General features: G+C 47.6%; 1 protein-coding gene across 1 annotated transcript in view; it reads left to right on the top strand.

Moving 5' to 3' along the window:
- The window catches only part of LOC144499490 (uncharacterized), a 201,429-nt gene that overhangs the window by 82,403 nt on the left and 105,600 nt on the right, over nucleotides 1-13,426 (top strand). Inside the window, exon 2 of the mRNA XM_078221483.1 lies at nucleotides 11,443-11,502. Within this exon, the coding sequence (XP_078077609.1) occupies nucleotides 11,443-11,502 (60 nt within the window). The remainder of the gene's footprint in view (nucleotides 1-11,442; nucleotides 11,503-13,426) is intronic.

The following is a 13,426-nucleotide window of genomic DNA, read 5'->3' on the forward strand; positions in this document are numbered from 1 at the left end:
TAGGGTAAGGGGTTAAGGTTAGGGTTAGGGTTAGGGGTTGGGGTTAGGGTTAGGGTTAAGGGTTAGGAGTTCAGGTTAGGGGTTAGGGTTAGAGTTAGGATTGGGGTTAGGTTTTTGGGGTTAGGGTTAGGGGTTCAGGTTAGGATTGGGGTTAGGGTTAGGGTTAAGATTGGGATTAGGGTTAGAGTTGAGGGTTAACGTTCTGGTTAGTCTTATGGTTAGGGTTAGGGTTAGGGTTACGAGTTCGGGTTAGGGGTTAGGGTTAGGATTGGGGTTAGGGTTAGGATTGGGGTTAGGGTTAGGTTTTTGGGGTTAGGGTTTGGAGTTCAGGGTAGTGGTTAGGGTTAGGGTTAGGATTGGGATTAGGGTTAGAGTTGAGGGCTAATGTTCTGGTTAGTCTTATGGTTAGGGTTAGGATTAGGGTTAGGGTTATTATTACCGTTAGGATTAGGGTTAGGATTAGTATTAGGATTAGGGTTAGAGTTGGGGGTTAACGTTTTGGTTAGGGTTAGGGTTAGGGTTAGGGTTCGAGTTGGGGGTTAACGTTCGCGTTAGTGTTATGGCTGGGATGACAGTTAGTGTTCGGGTTTGGGTTAGGATTAATGTTTGGGTTTGTGGTAGGGTTAGGGTTAGGGTTAGGTTTAGGGTTAGGGTTAAGATTAGGGTTAGGGTTAGGGTTAGGCTTGGGACATAGACTTACGATGATTGGCAAAATATCCAGAGGAAATGAGGAAAGGTTTTTTACACAGCGAGTTGTTGTGATCTGGAAGGCGCTGCCTGACTGCGCGGCGGAAGCAGATTCAATAATAACTCCCAAAACGGAACTGGAGAAATAATTGAAAGGGGAAAATTCCAAACAGCGAATCAGTAGAGAGGCTTTCCATCTTTTCAGTATCTCATCCAATCAACAGTCTGTTCAACAATTGGGGTGGTACGGTAGCACAGTGGTTAGCACTGCTGCCTCACAGCACCAGGGATCTGGGTTCCATTCTCGGCTCGGGGTCACTGTCTGTGTGGAGTTTGCACTTTCTCCCCATGTCTGCGTGGGTTTCCTACGGGTGCTCCGGTTTCCTCCCACAGTCCAAAGATGTGCGGGTTAGATGGATTGGCCATTCTAAATTGCCCCTTAGTGTCAGGGGGACTAGCTAGGGTAAATGCATGGGGTTATGGGGATAGGGGCTGGGTGGGATTGTGGTCAGTGCAGACTCGATGGGCCGAATGGCCTCCTTCTTCTCTGTAGTGATTCTATGATTCTCTGAACAAAACATCCCCCCAGGGGGCTGTGCATGCACGGTTAACAGGAAAAGTCACAACATTCAGATTGTAATGAATCCTCATTCCCCCAGCTCCCTGACTGAGGGCTTACAGGAGCTCTGAGTTGTTCCAAACTGGTGCAGCATGTTTGAAGGGCCGAATGGCTTATTCTTGGTTTGAAGCTTCTAGAAAAGCAACCACCATAATGGCAATCTATTTCTATCAGCCAGTGAGTGAACAATGAGCAGCTTCCCTGTCACATCAACACTTGGTGATCGAGGTGTATGAAATGACAGTGTGATCCCTCTCCAGTGAAGAACTCCAGCACACAACAATTCAATAGTTTATTAAAAATTTATTCGTGGGACATGGGCGTCACTGGCTGGCCAGCATTTATTGCCCATCCCTCGTTGCCCTTGGAGGGCAGTTGAGAATCAACCACATTGCTGTGGCTCTGGAGTCACATGTAGGCCAGACCAGGTAAGGACAGCAGATTTCCTTCCCTAAAGGGCATTAGTGAACCAGATGGGTTTTCCCCGACAATCGACAATGGTTTCATGGTCATCAGTAGATTCTTAATTCCAGATATTTTTTATTGAATTCAAATTCCACCATCTGCCGAGGCGGGATTCGAACCCAGGTCCTCAGAACATTAGCTGAGTTTCTGGATTAATAGTCGAGAGGTAATATCACTGGGCCATCGCCTCCTCTACAAGCACATCCAGGAGCAAGCTGTATATTTTACAAGTTACTGGCCTAGAATTTGTGCAGTGATATCATACTGACATCAGCTGGGAGGAGAAATTTCCCTCGACCCGAGTGGGTACACCCGGCACTGAGAAAAATAAATAAACTGCTTTCAGACTGGAGCTTCCGTTACTTTGGAACATCCCAAAGTTTGCACAGTTGGTGAAGTAGCACAGTCACTATTGCAGGAAACTTGTCAGCCAATTTACATGCAGCAAGGTGGGTGGCACAGTGGCACTGCTGCCTCGCCAGGGACCTCGGTTCGATCCCCACTTAGAACAGAGAACATAGAAAAAATACAGCACAAACAGGCTCTTCGGCCCACAAGTTGCGCCGGTCATGTCCCTACCAACCTAGGCCTATATATAGGCTTACCTATAACCCTCAATCCTATTAAGTCCCATGTACTCATCCAGAAGTCTCTTAAAAGACCCTATCGAGTTTGCCTCCACCACCACTGACGGCAGCCGATTCCACTCACCCACCACCCACTGAGTGAAAAACTTACCCCTGACATCTCCTCTGTACCTCCTCCCCAGCACCTTAAACCTGTATCTTCTCATAGCAGCCATTTCAGCCCTGGGAAAAAGCCTCCGAGAATCCACCCGAATCTATACCTCTCAACATCTTGTACACCTCTATCAGGTCACCTCTCATCCTTCGTCACTCCAAGGAGAAAAGACCGAGCTCCCTCAGCCTATCCTCATAAAGCATGCCAACCAATCCAGGCAACATCCTTGTAAATCTTCTCTGCACCCTTTCAATCATTTCCACATCCCTCCTGTAATGAGGCGACCAGAACTGGGCACAGTACTCCAAGTGGGGTCTGACGAGGGTCTTATATAGCTGCATCATTATCTCCCGCCTCCTGAACTCAATCCCTCGATTGATAAAGGCCAGCACACCATACGCCTTCTTAACCACCTCCTCCACCTGCGGGGCCGATTTTAGAGTCCTATGGACCCGGACCCCAAGGTCCTTCTGATCCTCTACACTGCTAAGAGTCTTACCCTTGATATTATACTCCTTCATCCCATTTGACCTACCAAAATGGACCACTACACATTTATCCGGGTTGAAGTCCATCTGCCACTTCTCCGCCCAGTCTTGCATCCTATCTATGTCACGCTGCAGCTTCTGACATCCCTCCAACCTATCCACAACACCACCAACCTTCGTGTCATCGGCAAACTTACCAACCCATCCCTCCACTTCCTCATCCAAGTCATTTATGAAAATGACAAACAGCAAGGGTCCGAGAACAGATCCCTGGGGCACTCCACTGGTGACCGACCTCCATTCAGAAAAAGACCCGTCTATAACCACTCTCTGCCTTCTGCAGGCAAGCCAGTTCTGAATCCACAAGGCAACAGCCCCTTGGATCCCATGCCCTCTCACTTTCTCGAGAAGTCTTGCATGGGGGACCTTATCGAACACCTTGCTGAAGTCCATGTAAACCACATCTACTGCTTTTCCTTCGTCAATGTGTTTAGTCACATTTTCAAAGAACTCCACCAGGCTCGTAAGGCATGATTTGCCTTTGACAAAGCCGTGCTGACTACTTTTGAGCATACTAAACTTCTCTAAATGTTCATAAATCCTGTCCCTCAGCATCTTCTCCATCAATTTACCAACCACTGAGGTTAGACTCACCGGTCGGTAATTTCCTGGGCTATCCCTATTCCCTTTCTTGAATATTGGAACCACATCCGCAATCCTCCAATCCTTCGGAACCTCTCCCGTCTCCATCGACGACGCAAAGATCATTGCCAGAGGCTCTGCAATCTCTTCCCTCGCCTCCCACAGTAACCTGGGGTACATCCCATCCGGACCCGGCGACTTATCTATCTTGGGTCACTGTCTGTGTGGGTTTCCTCCAGGTGCTCCGGTTTCCTCCCACAGTCCGAAAGATGTGAGGGTTAGGTGCATTGTCCATGCTAAATTGCCCCTTAGTGTCCCAGGATGCGTAGGCTAGAGGGATTAGCGGGGTAAATAAGTGGGATTACGTGGATAGGGCCTGGGTGGGATTGTTGTCAGTGCAGACTTGATGGGCCAAATGGCCTCCTTCTGCACTGTTGAGTTTCTATGACTCTATGATAAGATCCCACAAACAGCAATAATGAGCAGTTATTCTGCTTTTCTAGTGATGTCTGTCGAGGGATAAAAATTGGACAGAACACCGGGGTGAGCTCCCCTCAAAGTAGTTGTTGTGGGATCTTTATCGACCTGGGAGTTACCTGGGGCCGCGTTTGATGCACCGTCTCCTGATTTCAATGATTGTAAAGTTTCACAGAGCGGATTTTTCGACCATGAACCGTTCAGCTTTAGTTTAAAGTGTGAAATAAAGTCTAACTTTGCATTAGAGGAGAAATAAAGCTAACAGTTTGGCCAATGGTCACCTAGCACAGTCATCGTCATGGCCTCCATCAACCAATCAGCTGGCAGCCAGCTTCCTCTTTACCCAGTCGAATGGTGGTGATTTGGAAATCTCTCTCTCGCTGCCGGCACAATGTCCAAATCGCAAAGCTGAAACTTTCTCAGGGAGCAGGAAGGAGGCTGGTTACTGGAACTTGGGAACAGCTTCACCGCCAAGCCCTTGGTTTGAGGTTTTGGTTAAAGCACAGGCCCTTCCTAAACTGTTTCACATGTTTGCAGAAAGATCCGGAAGGGTTTTTACAGCCTGCTGCTACAGCTGCCAAGAAAGACACAAGTGATTTGAATTAACTCAGAAACCAGAGTTACCCAAGTTCCCAGGCACGGTGGGGCTGGAAAGCCCACAAACATCTTGTCGAGGGCAACAAGGGATGGGCAACAACAGCTAAACTCGCCAACAGTGTCCGCACTCCGAGAATGAGCAGAAATAACGAGCTGGCGGAGACTGCGCGGTGCATCCCCTCTGCTGGCAATGAAACTTATCAGGCAATTGGGAGGAATAAGAACCAACCTTTCTCCCTGGTCCTTTCCCCAGGAAGCCCCAGAGATGTGTCTGTGAGAGAGTGTGTGTGAGAGTGTGAGTGTGAGTGTGTGAGAGAGTGAGAGTGTGAGTGTGAGTGTGTGAAAGAGTGAGTGTGTGAGTGTGAGTGTGTGTGTGAGAGAGTGAGTGTGAGCGTGAGTGTGAGAGTGTGTGAGTATGTGAATGTGTGTGTGTGTGAAAGTGTGTGTGTGGGTGTGAGTGTGTGTGAGTGTGTGTGTGAGTTTATGTGCGTGTTTGAGTGTGTGCGTGTGTGACTGTGTGTGTGTGTGAGTGTGTGTGAGTGTGTGTAAGAGTGTGTGAGTGTGAGTGTGTGTGAGTGTGAGCGTGTGTGAGTTTGTGTGTGAGTGTGTGTGTGAGTTTGTGTTTGGGTGAGAGTGGGTGTGTGTGTGAATGTGTGTTTGAGTGAGTTTGTGTGTGTGTTTGAGTGTGAGTGTGTGTGAGTGTGTGTTTGAGTGTGTGTGTATGTGTGTGAGTTTGTGTTTATGTGTGTGTGAATGTGTGTTTGAGTGAGTGTGTGTGTGAGTGTGTGTGAGTTTGAGTGTGAGTGGGTGTGAATGTGTGTTTGAGTGAGTGTGTGTGAGCGTGTGTGAGTTTCTGTGTGAGTGTGTGTGAGTTTGAGTTTGGGTGAGAGTGGGTATGTGTGTGAATGTGTGTTTGAGTGAGTTTGTGTGTGTGTTTGAGTGTGTGTGTATGAGTGTGAGTTTGTGTTTGGGTGTGAGTGGATGTGTGTGTAAATGTGTGTTTGAGTGAGTTTCTGTGTGTGTTTGAGTGAGTGTGTAAGAGTGTGTGTAAGAGTGTGTAAGAGTTTGTAAGAGTGTGTGTGAGTGTGCGTTTGAGTGTGTGTGTGAGTGTGTGTGTTTGAGTGTGAGTGTGTACGTGTTTGAGAGTGTGTGAGTTTGAGTGTGAGTGTGTTTGAGTGTGAGTGGGTGTGTGTGTGTGTGAGTGAGTGAGTGTGTGTTTGAGTGTGTGTGTGTGTGTGTGTTTGATTGTGAGTGTGTGTGTTTTTGTGTGTGTGTTTGTGAGTGTGAGTGTTGAGTGTGTGTTTGAGTGTGAGTGTGTGTGTGTGTGTGTGTGTGTGTGTGAGTGTGTGTTTGAGTGTGAGTGTGTGTGTGAGTGTGTTTGTGAGTGTGTGTTTGAGTGTGAGTGTGTGTTTGAGTGTGAGTGTGTGTGTGTTTGTGAGTGTTGAGTGTGTGTTTGAGTGTGTGTGTGAGTGTGTTTGTGAGTGTTGAGTGTGTGTTTGAGTGTGAGTGTGTGTTTGAGTGTGAGTGTGTGTTTGAGTGTGTGTGAGAGAGGGGTGTATCCAGGGTCACTGATAACCCGGGCACCGTGTCTCCGGCACTGGGAACTGAGCAGTGACCAGTTGAAGAAGCTGCAAGATCTCCTTTCAGTGTTGGATGGAACAGGGTAAATTCTGAAGCCTGTGAGGGTCAGTGTTAGCTTCCTGCAGCTTCCTCACTGTGACAGGCTGAGGGGAGACACAGTCTCTCTCTCCATTCACACTCAGTCTAGTAGCATCACTGAGCGGCCATTTGCTCAGTGAGGAGTCTCTCAAAACTAGGTTAAAGTCCAACAAGTTTATTTGGTAGCAAACGGCCATTTGCTAACAGGCAGAGGTGAGGAACTCTACAACAATGTGAAGCCACATTTATATAGCGCCTTTCACAACCTCAGATTTCCCAAAATGACAATCAACTTTGAAGCAGAATTGCTGTGTTGGTATCGTAAACGCAGCAGCCAATTTATACACAGTAAGATCCCATAAAAAGCAATGGGACCATGTGGGTAATCTTTTTCGCAGTGTTGTTTGTTAAGGGTTAAATATTGATCAGGGCACCAGGGGAACTCTGATCGAATGAGTGGCCGTGGGACCTTTAGCAGTCGCCCGGGAGAGCAGATGGGCCTCGGATTAGAGAAAAACAGCACCTCTGACAATGCTGCACTGATTTAGTACTCCCTCAGCAAGGGAGCACCCCCCCCCCCCCCCCCCCCCCCTCCCGTGTCCTGGGTCAATATTCATCCCTCACCAGGTTAAAGTCCAACAGGTTTATTTTAAATCTTGAGCTTCATCAGGTGAGTCTCACCTGAGGAAGGAGCAGTGCTCCGAAAGCTCGTGATTCCAAATAAACCTGTTGGACTTTACCCTGGTGTTGTGAGACTTCTTACTGTGCCTCACCCCAGTCCAACGCCAGCATCTCCACATCATGAATATCAGTTAAATAACCAATCTGGTCAGGAATCACCTTGGCTGTTTGCGGGATCTTTCTGTGTACACATTGGTTGCCACGTAGGCTGGTTTATGTTGCTCTGAGGTGTGATCGGGACCTGGCATTGCCCAGATTATTCAGCATCATTTAGATGGAGAATGTACAGAGTTTGTGATCTGTGAGAAATAATTAAACGGGGGAGAGGGGGAAAGGCACTGAGAGAGAACAGGATCTTTTCCTGATGTGAATGACTTTATCTCACTTTGAAGGTCTGAAGCTCTGAACAGTGAAAGTCTCCGATTGTTTCCACTCGAGACCCGAACTCTCCCAATTCAGAGGCATGTGGAAGGCTACAATTCTAAAAATCCTCGTGCATCGACTGCCCTCTGGTGTAGAAACTAAAATACACACAGGACGTGAATGAAAATGGACAAATATTTATCCTTCACCCACACTGCCAAAAAACAGACAATCTGTCATGGTTCCGGTTAGTGGGATCTTGCTCTGCACAGATTGGCGAGTTTATTTCCCACACTACAAAGTGACTGCACTTCAGAAGTATTTCATTGGTTGTAAGCACTTTGGGATGAAACAGGATGGGAATGGAATTACGGGAGGAGTCCATTCCGCCCATTGAGCCTGTGCTAGCTCTGAGAAAGAGCTAACCAATTAGTCACAGAGCGTGCCAGTTTAATGGTGATTAAAGCGATCACTAAGCGAGCTGGAACAGGGCAGGAGAGTGTCTACACTGTTTCTCTCACCACCCCGGCATCCTCCAACCCCAGCACAAGACACAGTCTGACAGCGACAGGGAATGTCAAATGGCAGAATGATCCAACACAGAAACTGGTCACTCGGCCCATCAAGTCTGTTGCTGCATCCAGTCTAACCCAGCATGGTGGCACAGTGGTTAGCGCCAGGTTCGATTCCCGGCTTGGGTCACTGTCTGTGTGGAGTTTGCACGTTCTCCCCATGTCTGTGTGGGTTTCCTCCAGGTGCTCTGGTTTCCTCCCACAGTACGAAAGATGTGCGGGTTAGGTACATTGACCCGAACAAGCACCGGAGTGTGGTGACTCGGGGCCTTATACAGCCTCAGAGGTACATCCCTGCTCTTGTATTCTAGCCCTCTTGACATGAATGCTAACATTGCTTTTGCATTCCTAACTGCCGACTGAACCTGCACGTTAACCTTAAGAGAATCTTGAAAAAGGACTCCCAAGTCCTTTTGTGTTTCTGATTTCCAAAGCCTTTCCCCATTTAGAAAACAGTCTATGCCTCCATTCCTCCTTCCAAAGCGCATAACCTCACACTTTTCCACATTGTATTCCATCTGCCACTCCTTTGCCCACTCTCCTCACCTGTCCAAGTCCTTCTGCAGCCCCCCTGCTTCCTCAATACTACCTGTCCCTCTACATATCTTTGTATCATCTGCAAACTTAACAACAGTGCCTTCAGTTCCTTTTTGTGTCATCTGCAAATTTCCTTGTCATACCTCCATGTCCTGACAGATGCTTATGTGACTAGGTGTGTAACTTTATAATGTTTTTACCCTGGGGTATTGTATCATGGCAAAGGTGGTTTAGAAATACACCTTGAAGGGGCAGCAGGGTGGCACAGTGGTTGGCACTGCTGCCTCACTGCGCCAGGGACCCAGGTTTAATTCCAGCCTCAGGTCACTGTCTGTGTGGAGTTTGCACGTTCTCTCCATATCTGCGTGGGTTTCCCCCGGGCGCTCCGGTTTCCTCCCACACTCCAAAGATGTGTGGGTTAGTTTGATTGTAAGAAGTCTCATAACACCAGGTTCAAGTCCAACAGGTTTATTTGGCAGCACAAGCTTTCGGAGCGCTGCTCCTTCATCAGGTGAGTGAGGACTTGTGGTCACAAACAGGGCACATATAGACACAAACTCAATTTACAAAATAATGGTTGGAATGCGAGTCTTTACAGGTAATCAAGTCTTAAAGGTACAGATAATGTGAGTGGAGAGAGGGTTAAGCACAGGTTAAAGAGATGTGTATTGTCTCCAGACAGGACAGTTAGTGAGATTTTGCAAGCCCAGGCAAGTCGTGGGGGTTACAGATAGTGTGACATGAACCCAAGATCCCAGTTGAGGCCGTCCTCATGTGTGCGGAACTTGGCTATCAGTTTCTGCTCAACGATTCTGTGTTGTTGTGTGTCGTGAAGGCCGCCTTGGAGAACGCTTACCCGAAGATCAGAGGCTGAATGCCCGTGACCGCTGAAGTGTTCCCCAACAGGAAGAGAACACTCCTGCCTGGTCTATATACATATCTATATATATAAACTATATATGGTCTCTATAGACTCCTGTCTATATATGCCCTGTTTGTGAACACAACTCCCACTTACCTGATGAATGGACTTTAACCTGGTGTTGTGAGACTTCTTACTGTGCCCACCCCAGTCCAACACCGGCATCTCCACATCTTAGTTTGATTGGTCATGCTAAATTGTCCCTTAGTTCAGGGGGATAAGCAGGGTAAAAATGTGGGGTTATGGGGATAGGGCCTAGGTGGGATTGTGGTCGGTGCAGACTCGATGGGCTGAATGGCCTCTTTCTGCACTGGAGAGATTCTATGTGGAATATTTCAGTCTGTGCTCAGCTACAGCCTAGCGATTCCACCCTCTCTGGTACACAGGCAGTGAATGTTGCAAGATTGTGTTCTACAAACCCAGAACTTCCAATCCAGAACCCTCTGGGTCTGGGCACGCACTATCTTTGTAATGTGGGCTCCCTTTGTTAGGGAAGGCTGGCACAGCGACAGCTTCTCTTTGTTAACTCTGCGACTTTTCCCGTTTCAGCTTTCCCTTCTCCATGTTCTCTCTGTATGTTTGAGCCACAAGCATTGTTGGGAATGTTGAAGTTGAATGGGGATGGATTTGGTCTGAATCAGGAAGAAGGGTGTTTGCGCTACTGAATCTCAGGGTTTAATTAGGGAGGTTTTTTCGCTGTTTTCCTCTTTAGAAAGCAGTGTTATTTTTAATTAATTCTGAAGCTTTTCTTTATAGCCCCGTGTTATGTTTCTCTCAATGAGTTTGCCAAAATGAGAACAGTAGAGATATTAACAGAAACTTTTGGAAAAAGGGTTCTGTGGTTTTGAAATATTTTGTTGTATTCCTTTGTGAGTGGTCTGAGGGAGGGAGGGAGCGTGAGAAGGAGACAGCGAGAGGCTGCATGGAATAACTCTCTGGGAGAATCATTAGAAATTCCGCTTTCAAACAGCAGATGGTGAGTGAAAAGGGTTAGGATTGGTTAGGCTCTGAATCTATGATTTGACGTGAATTCACTGGAGAATGTGGGACCCACACACGGCGGTAACATGAGAATCAGGATGTTTTTAAAAACTGGAAGTTAAGAAGCTGATATAATCCCAGCAACCCTGCTTATTCAAGAAAACTAAAAGAGTTTCCTCTGAGTGTTCCAGTTTCCTCCCACACTCCAAAACTGTGCAGGTTCAGTGGATTGGCCAGGCTAAATTGCCCCTTAGCGTCCCAAGATGTGTAGGTTAGGGGAATTAGCCATGGGAAATGTGTGGGGTTACGGGGATAGGGTGGGGGAGAGGGACTGGGTAAGATACTCTGTCAGAGAATCGGTAGGGATTGGATAGGCTGAATGGCCTCTTCTGCAGGGACTCTGTGAAAAATATCATCTCCCTTCACTACGACCATCACAGAGTGCAGCAGCAACCGCCCCCCCCCCAATCCTCCACCGCCACCACCCCCACCCCCCACATTGCCCCCCCCCCCCCCACTCCCCATTTAAACTCACTCACTATTTGGGGCTTTTAAAAGGCAGTTTACAATTTGTAAAGAGAAATTTTTAAATCCTGTCAGCTGCCGCCATTGGCATCAGTCACCCCGACCCCAACCATCCGAACCTGCCCTGACCTCTACGTAACTCCAGACCCATATCCACATGCTCAGGACTAGAATGGAAATGAAATTAGGCAATTTATCGCCAGGCGAGTGGACGGGAGAGTTCCCATTGGATGGCCGCTCTGTGCCAACTGGCTGATTGAGCTGGATTCAGAACTGTGAAGCACTCTGCAGTCAAATATCCCATTGACTGTCAGGACTATCGCAACGAGAGAGTGGCCACTCTGGAAAGGCCCAATGGAAACAGGAGTCCACAAAGGAGACAGTGTCTTCCTGAGACTGGGAGGGGAAGTCAGTAAGACAGGAATCCGCCCTCCAGTATCCGTGTGCGGGAGATTGCTAACGTTGTGTTTTTTCTGTCTCCCACAGGCCTGTCATGGATGTACCTCGAGTTCTAAGTGTGACTGCAGTGGAGTGAAAGGGGAAAAGGTAAGTGTAATATTGAACTCAGTCTGAGTGAGCTGCTTCACAATCCACCAAACAGGAAACATTCCCTTCAATATATCCGATGTGATGGTTACATTCCCGGTTTCCTTGGGAACAGCTCCCATTCACTGCTCAGTCAGAGTGAAGCTCTCCCAAAGGAGCTCATTGTCTCCCTGGAGTGGGGTCCAGTTCCCTCCTCCCAGGGTGTGTGCTCCACACGTCTGTGCTTTGACATTCACAAGGCAAGCTTCCAATGTTTACCATCTTCTGTTCCCCTATCCTGTCTTTCACCCAATGATGTGGAGATGCCGGCGTTGGACTGGGGTAAACACAGTAAGAAGTTTAACAACACCAGGTTAAAGTCCAACAGGTTTATTTGGTAGCAAAAGCCACACAAGCTTTCGAGGCTCTGAGCCCCTTCTTCCTGAAGAAGGGGCTCAGAGCCTCGAAAGCTTGTGTGGCTTTTGCTACCAAATAAACCTGTTGGACTTTAACCTGGTGTTGTTAAACTTCTTACTGGTTTCACCCAATCCCAGAGCACAGAGGAGAGCTGGGAGGGGGAGAGGGGGGGTGGGGAGAGTGGGGTGGTGAGAACGGGGTGGGGAGAGGAGGTTGGGGGGAGAGGAGGGTGGGGGAAGGAGGACAGGGGGAGGGGGATGGGAACTAGATTCACTGATTACCCAGAATCCACTGGCTGTTTATAGTGGTTCCCTGTAGACAAACCCAGCAGCCTCAGCTAGACTGAGCAACAGGCTCACACCAGTAACACAGACCTGGCATCATCTCCCTGCACCAACCCACCCATACAACTTTTTAAAAATACTTTTCCAATTCAATCAAATCAAGTCCAATTCAGAGTCTCAACAAGTTGAGACATTTCCAATCCAGGCTGGCAAGACAGGGCAAGCGACCATTTACCCTGTCCTGGGCCTGATCTACATGAGCCAAGCTGATTGGAGGAGGGGGAGGTTTCCTCCTCCAAGACTTAAGCTCATTTGCATCTTGGCCAAGATACCACTTCTAAAAATTGCTTCATATGAAACTTCAATGTAACCTAATGACCTCAACCAAGTGCTCCACATCACCACACCCGATCTTAGCCAAAAGGCCAACCCAGAACAAGGAGCTCTCCCTTTCCCAGGATGGAATGTCCAACCATAAAACGTTCCGTGTGGGAGAGGGGTTCGGGCTCACCTTAAAGTGGCATTGATTTTATAAAAACAAGCTTGTCAAAATATTTCTGATTGGATTACATTTCCAATTAGGAAACAGGCAGAACACACATTGCCAGTTAAATCCGATCTGATAGGATAATAACCAAACTTTTTCTCAAAATAAGAGGATTATTGACACTTTTATGCAAATGACTTGAAGAATTTCTCTTTAATGTGAGAGACACAGTTGGTGATTTACAGTTGTTCCCGGATTAGTGCATCTTTTAATAGAAACCAGATAGTACGTCTGAATCCTTTTACACTCGGCATTGATGATGTTACAGTGTGAGTCAGTGCAATAAAATCCAGTCTGAAAGCTTTGCTGAATCCTCCAATATTACATCATCTTTCATCCATTTACTGATCAGAAGCGAAATCTTCTGGCTCGAATTCTCCCAATTCCTCTTTTAACTCACCATTTCCTAAAAGAATTCCTGCCTCCCTTTCAAATCGACACTGTCTCACTCGTTTATTTTGGAGTTTTAACTGTGGTGGATCACTATTTACGAGTACATTGAGTGTGTGTGAGTGTGAGTGTGTGAGTGAGTGTGTGAGTGTGAGTGAGTGTGTGTGTGAGTGAGTGTGAGTGTGAGTGAGTGTGTGTGTGAGTGAGTGTGAGTGTGAGTGTGTGTGTGTGTCAGTGTGAGTACATTGTGAGCTGGAGCTCTGGCGAGAGATGGCAGGGGCTCCAGGAGTCTCTCCCGCTCTTACCT

Source organism: Mustelus asterias, chromosome 10 (genome assembly GCF_964213995.1).
Source record: "Mustelus asterias chromosome 10, sMusAst1.hap1.1, whole genome shotgun sequence".
In the NCBI taxonomy this organism is placed as follows: domain Eukaryota; kingdom Metazoa; phylum Chordata; class Chondrichthyes; order Carcharhiniformes; family Triakidae; genus Mustelus; species Mustelus asterias.